General features: G+C 45.6%; 1 protein-coding gene across 1 annotated transcript; it reads right to left on the bottom strand.

The window, feature by feature from the left end:
* Positions 1-773: 773 nt before the first annotated feature.
* Positions 774-2,339, bottom strand: sox12 (SRY-box transcription factor 12). The gene has a single exon (XM_043710032.2). The coding sequence runs from the start codon at positions 2,153-2,155 to the stop codon at positions 1,214-1,216; it is 942 nt and encodes a 313-aa protein (XP_043565967.1). The 5' UTR covers positions 2,156-2,339; the 3' UTR covers positions 774-1,213.
* Positions 2,340-6,608: the final 4,269 nt, after the last annotated feature.

Genomic DNA, 6,608 nt, shown 5'->3' with positions numbered 1-6,608 from the left:
ACACTCTGTGATAGCTACAGTAACTTCACCCACCCAACACTCATTCACCCCCCCCCCCTCCCCAGTACACTCCCACAACAATCGATGGTACTTAATTGACAACTCCCTCCCTCAACCCAGGGCATAAATATAATGGCCTAACACAATGACACGAGAATGAATGTGAAAATAATTCATAGCTTCCTATTCAACCGAGAGCGGGTCGCTCATGTTCGAATTACACTCGAGAACACAACGCTCGCTTTCCAAAAGCCCAGGGGGCTGTCGCTGGTATGAACAGGTGTGTACTAAAACCCCTGATCCCCACCCACCCACTCTCCCCCTCTTATCTGAGATGTTCCCCCCATCAACCCCTTCAGGAATTGAGTGGTGTGCGAGGCAGCTGCTCGCTAGGACCCAGTAGAGTCTCTCCATCCCCCCCCCCCCCCCCCCCTCTCAGACAGCTGGCAAATTGAAACGCTTCTCCAGGCTTCAGACATTATCAAGGCAGCTTTGGAGCCTGACCTCTCAGACACGACACGCATGTTATCTCAAACCCGGATTCCCCAGGAGACGCTCAGGTTCAAAGAAGATGTGCACGCCAGTCTTTGCAAAAGCTGCCGTCACTTCAGTTTGAACTTGGTCAGTGAGAGAGCCGCATGACATTTCAGTCTCTCTCTTCCCCCTTGCCCGGCTGTATCCTGAGTATTTCAGTTTATTTATTGTTCATTGAAATTCCCCCCACACACTTCTTACCCCCCCACCCCCACACAAAAACAACACTAATTGTAAAACCCTGCTATTAAACCTGTATCCCTGGACAAATATCTCCTTTATAGACTAATCCAGATCAATATTCAAACCCCAGTTAAGGACAGCGTTTTGTTTCTGTATTTATAAAAGCTACCCAAACGCGTCGGTTTGGCGTAAATTACGATACCCTGATCACGGTACAAACTCTTTTCAATGTTATTGCCAAACAGATACATCAATTAAATTGTACAATTAAAAAGATACCTGCTTTACTTACTTTGGGATAGGAAGAGAATTTTAAAATCATTTGACTTTTAGAAAAAAAACATTAAAAAAGGGGCGCTACAACGATTGAAAACTTAATTTAGAAAAATTGAAGTTGAAACCGTTAGTTTAAATCTCGGTTTTGCTGTGTGTTTATTTTGGGGGGAAAAAAGGTATATTTTTAAAAAGAACCTTTCTTTAAAAAAATGCCCTTATTTCAATAAGTAAATACCAGGTCAGACACACTAGACACCAACCAATCTCCTGAAATCATTTCGGAAACTTCCGGAGTGCAATAATCTGGAAATTCGAAATGGGATGCAGAGTTCGTATGCAAGATTTCCATATCTTTATCCAGGGATAGTGAGTCCAAGGGGCCAAGCGCCAGGTTTTCAAAGTTGGCGCTGGAGATAATGTCGAGAATCTCATCTTCCAGTTCCTCGTCTGAAGAGCAGGAGGCGAGGGATCTGGTGGAGGAGGGAGATGATGACCGCAGGTCCCCGAGAGGATGGCTCAGCGCAGCATCTTCAGGGGAGCCCGGGCCCTGGGGACTCTGTTCCACCATGGGCTTACCCGGGGGATCTGGATCCGGGCCCAACTCATAGTCTTCGTCTTGGCCGCTGGCATCCTCTTCATAGGAAGAGCAGCTGCCCTGCCGCCCTGTCTCCCGCCTTCTGGGATCTTCCTGTGCCTCCAGCCGGTCATCTCCAGCGGTCTCGGCTCTGGGGCCCCCCCTCTTGGTTTTCCAGGCGCCTTTGTCCCTGGAGCCGCCGCTCCCTCTCTGCGCCTTGTTGCAGAGGTTCTTCTTGACCGAAGCCACCTTCCTGCTCAGCATCTTGGCGATGGCCCCGCTCTTCCCCTTCTTCCTCGGCCGGTACTTGTAATCGGGATAGTCGGCCATGTGCTTGAGCCGGAGGCGCTCGGCTTCCTTGATGAACGGGATCTTCTCGGTGTCCGCCAGCGCTTTCCAGCGCTTGCCCAAGCGCTTGGAGATCTCGGCGTTGTGCATGTCCGGCGACTGCTCCATGATCTTCCGCCTCTCGATCTGTGACCACACCATGAACGCGTTCATGGGCCGCTTGATGTGACCACTGGGGGTTTTACACCAGCCCGGCTCTGATCTCAGGCTCTCTCCATCGCTAGAGTCTTCAGTTACCATCCTTGGAAGTTTGAGACAGAGAGAGAGAGAGAGAAGGGGACGGGGGTGTGTGGGATCAATCGGGAACCTGTGGAAGGAGTCGGACTAGGAAAGAAGCTGGGGTAGACTTCAGCAGCTAAAAGCCTTCCCTAGGAAGAATAGTCTTTGTAGGGTTCCTGTTTCGCCCAGCACACTGCAACCCCATGCGCTCCTGCTCACTTCGGAGTTATAGCTTTATCTGTGTGTATAAATTCTCTCTCTCTCTCTCTCTCTCTTCACACACACCCTGCAAATCCCACCCAGCCTCTGCTTGTATTGGCTGCCGGCTGTACTCACAATCTGCCCGTTCACCAATCACCCGAAACCCAGACAGACAACAACCAGGGCTGGTCAGAAAAATACACCTTTGATGTCAATCGGTAGGGGTCTTTTTGCAAAGGGCACCAAACGGATTTCACATCAGCTCAAAGAAAGAATGTACCTCTCTCCCCACCTCCCCTTTATGTAAAAAAAAATCTACAGACATACTTTCTCAGAAATGCAGAAACGAATCCTGAATAGCGACGGTCTCCTTTTAATGAACCAAGTTTCCTTTTACGATAACGCCTGGCGAATCCCAACAGCGTAAAAGGTCCCAAGACAGTTTAAACTCGGTTACTGAGGTCGGTTTTAAGGAGTGGTTTAGACAGCCCAGGGGTGAACAAGGTTACTAGACTCAAAGACACGCACTCAGCTTTCTCTCCACAGATGCTGCCAGACTTGCTGAGGGTTTTTTCCCCCCCAGTAATCTCTCTTTCTGTTTCAGAAATCTCCAGTGTCCGCGGATCTTTATTTTATTTCAGGGTCAAAGGGTCCAGTCAGTCAGAGGCGTTACCATCAAAGGCGGAGCTGTGCTGTTTGATGTGCAAGGTCAGACAGGTGTCATCAGTGCAGGAGGAGGCCATCCGGCCCATCGTATTATTACTGGCTTTCCAAATGAGCATTTGAAGCTGGTGTCCTCCTACATTGTTTGTAGTTGAATAAATATCCAGCACTATATTAGATTGATCGTTTCACAATTCCAGGTAATAGAATCGTACAGCACTGAAACAGACCCTCCGTCCAACTCAGACACAAAAGCCTGAACAGCTTCTTCCCTGCTGGTATTAGACTGCTGAACGGACTTCTCCAATTGCTTTGTGCACCTCCTGTACAGTGGTAACCTTTATGCCTTGCTCTTGTCTAAGCATTCTATGATCTGCATGCCCTTGTTTGATACTAATTAGCCTATATTGCTCGCAAAACAGAACTTTTCCCTGTATGTAGGTACATGTGACTACAATAAATGAAACTAATAATCAAATCGTCCACACTGACCAAGTTTTCCAAACCAAACATTTGCCTGCATTTGGCCCATATCCCTCTCAACCTTTCCTATCCATGTACATGTCCAAATGTCTTTGAAATGCATCTATCACTTCCTCTGGCAGTTCATTCCACATTCAAACAACCCACTTGTGAGAAAATGTTGCCCCTCAGATCCCTTTTAAATCTTTCCCCTCTCACAAACAATCTTTGCTATTCAGGAGGAAGTGCAGATGCTAGAGATCAGGGTTGAAAAGTGTGGCACTGGAAAAGCACAGCAGGCCAAGCAGCATCAGAGGAGTAGGAGAAACGATGTTTTGGGCAAAAGCCCTTCATCAGGAATGATCTTTGCTATTCACCTTATCAATGCCCCTCATGATTTTATAAGCCTCTGAGAGTTCACCCCTGTGCTCCAACAACAACAAAAAAGTCCCAGCTTATTCAGCCTGTCCTTACAACTCAAACCCTCCAGTCCTGGTAATATCCTTGTAAATCTTTTCTGCACCCTCTCTAATTCAATAATATCCTTCCTATAGCAGGGAGACCAATGTTTTTCAGACCTGCTTCTTTTGCAATGAGTTATAAGGATGGAGGTAAACACTGAAGAGAAAGCGGATGTAAGGAATAAATGTCTTTTTTCTGTCCTCACATGGAGGATATGAAAAAACTTCCCAGTGATAACTGTAATTCAGAAGGCTGAAGTGAAAGGGGAACTTGGTGACACTATAAATCACTAGGGAAGTGGTACTGTGCAAACTGATGGAGAGGGGAGTGATAAGACTCAAGGTGCTGATGGATTTTATCTTAAGGTCGGGCTAATGAGGTAACAGATATTAATTTTCCAAAATTTCTTTGAAGGTTCCATTAGACTGTAGAATAGTAAATATAACCCCTGTATTCAAGAAGGGACAGAGGCAGAAAACAGGAAACTATAGACCAGTCAGCTTGATATCTGTCAGGGCAAAGGTGTTCACATTGATTGATTGTTGTGGCAGAGATGGTATCTTTAGCAGGAGGCATGGGTTCAAGTCCCACCTGCCCCAGAGGTGTGTGATGACGTCTCTGAACAAATGCATTAAGAAAATAGGTAAAATTAAGGAAACTTTAACTGGGTACTTGGGAAAACTCCAAGTAATTAGGAAAGAACCAGCATTGTGTTATAAAATGGGAAATGGTGTTTAATGAATTTATTGCTTTGAAAGAGTAATATGTCCTGTCAATAAAGGGAAGTCTGTTGATGTATTTAGAGGATATTTATCAAGCCTGCACATAAAAGGCTATTGTACAATGTAGGAGCTCAGAGTAACCTAGCAGCATGGCTAGCAGAATGTGTAGGGTATGGATAAATTGGTTTGTGTCATGTTGACAGCTTGTGACAAATTGTTTCCTACAGGGGTCTCTACTGGAGCCTCAATGTTTTACACTTTTATCATTGACATTGATGAGGTGATGAGAGCCATGATGGGTGGCTAAATTTGCAGATGACACAAAGATAGGTTAGAAAGTATGTTGTCAAGGTGACGTAGCAAGGTGCAGACCAATATACTTAGATTGAATAAGTTCACAAAAATCTTGCAGGTTGAGTATAATGGGGGAAAATGTGAAGTTGTTCACTTTGGGAGAAAGAATCTTAAAAAAGCAGAGAATTAGTTGAATGGCTCAGTGGTTAGCACTGCTACCTTACAGCAGCAGAGACCTGGGTTTGATTCTATCCTCACATGACTGTCTGTGTGGAGTTTGCATGTTCTCCCCCTGTCTGTGTGGGTTTGCTCAGTTTCCTCCCACAGTCCAAAGATGTGTGGTTTAGGTAGATTGGCCATTCTAAATCACCAAGAGTATCCAGGGTTGTGCAGGCTGAATGGAGTAATCATGGGAAATGTGAAGTTCCAGGAATATGGTAGGGGGTGTTGGATCTGGGTGGGATGCTCTCTAGAGGGTCAGTGTGGATTTGATGGGCCAAATGGTGCGTTTCCACAGTTTAGGGGCTCTATGATATAGCACGTGATTAAGAAGGTTAACGGACTGCTCATCTTCATCCCGAGAGGAATTGAACAAAGTAGTATTTTCTGCTTCAGTTATACAAGGCATTAGTGAGACCACATCTCCAATACTGTGTATAGTTTCAGTCTCCTTACTTAAGGAAGGATCTAAATGTATTAGAAGCAGTTCACTGGAGGTTTACTAGATTGATACCTGGAATGAACAGATTGTCTCTTGGGAATGATTGAACTGACTGGGCCAGTTTCAGTAGAGCAGGGGTTGATTTAAATGAAGTGTTTAAGAGACTGAATATCCTTGAATAGACAATGGTGGAAAGGATGTTTCACTTCTGGTCAGCCAGAACTGGATGGAGCGAGGGGGGGGTTGGGTGGATACTGTTTTAAAATGAGAACAGAGGGTTTCCATCAGAGGGTTCAACAGTTTTGGAACTCTGCCTCAGAAGACAGCAGAGGTGGGCATTCAATATTATTAAGACAGTGGTGGTTAGATTCTGATACAAAGTGCTGCAGAAATTCAGCAGGTTTAGCAGCATCTGAGGGAGAAAGCAATGTTAGCATTCCAAGTCCAGTGGCTATTTCTTAGATTTACATTAGACAGGGAATTAATAGCCATCAGGGATAGATGTGAACATGGAACTGACAGCACAAACAAACCAACAATGATCATAGTGAATAATGAAGCAGGCTTAAAGGATCAAAGTAGGCAGGCAGGAGGCTGAAAGAACACAGCAAGCCAGGCAGCATCAGGAGGTGGGGAAGTCAACACTTTGAATGTAACCCTTCTTCAGGACTCAAGAAAATGGGTTACACCTAAACGTTGACTTCTCCACCTCCTGATGCTGTCTGGCTTGTTGTGTTCTTCCAGCCACCTGCTTGTCTGCCTTGGATTCCAGCATCTGCAGTTTGTTTATCTCTAAAGGACCCAAAGTGGCCCACGTTTGTTCCTAATTCGTAGATGATTGCAGTGTGGTTGTGGTTAGGGTGGTCAGTACACAGCCAGGCATGAAGAGGATGTAGGGAACTCACTTTAAAAAGGAATGGACGTGGCAAAGACTGAATTCAACTTTTACTGTCGGCCAGTGTGGAATTTGGAACACATCCCCAGAACATTAGGTGGTTTGAATTACTAA

This window comes from Chiloscyllium plagiosum, unplaced genomic scaffold, assembly GCF_037043375.1.
Source record: "Chiloscyllium plagiosum isolate Xiang-an unplaced genomic scaffold, Cpla_swu_hap1 HiC_scaffold_15, whole genome shotgun sequence".
Lineage (NCBI taxonomy): Eukaryota > Metazoa > Chordata > Chondrichthyes > Orectolobiformes > Hemiscylliidae > Chiloscyllium > Chiloscyllium plagiosum.
The sequence above is the reverse complement of the archived record's forward strand: the minus strand, read 5'-3'. Positions and strand labels throughout refer to the sequence as shown.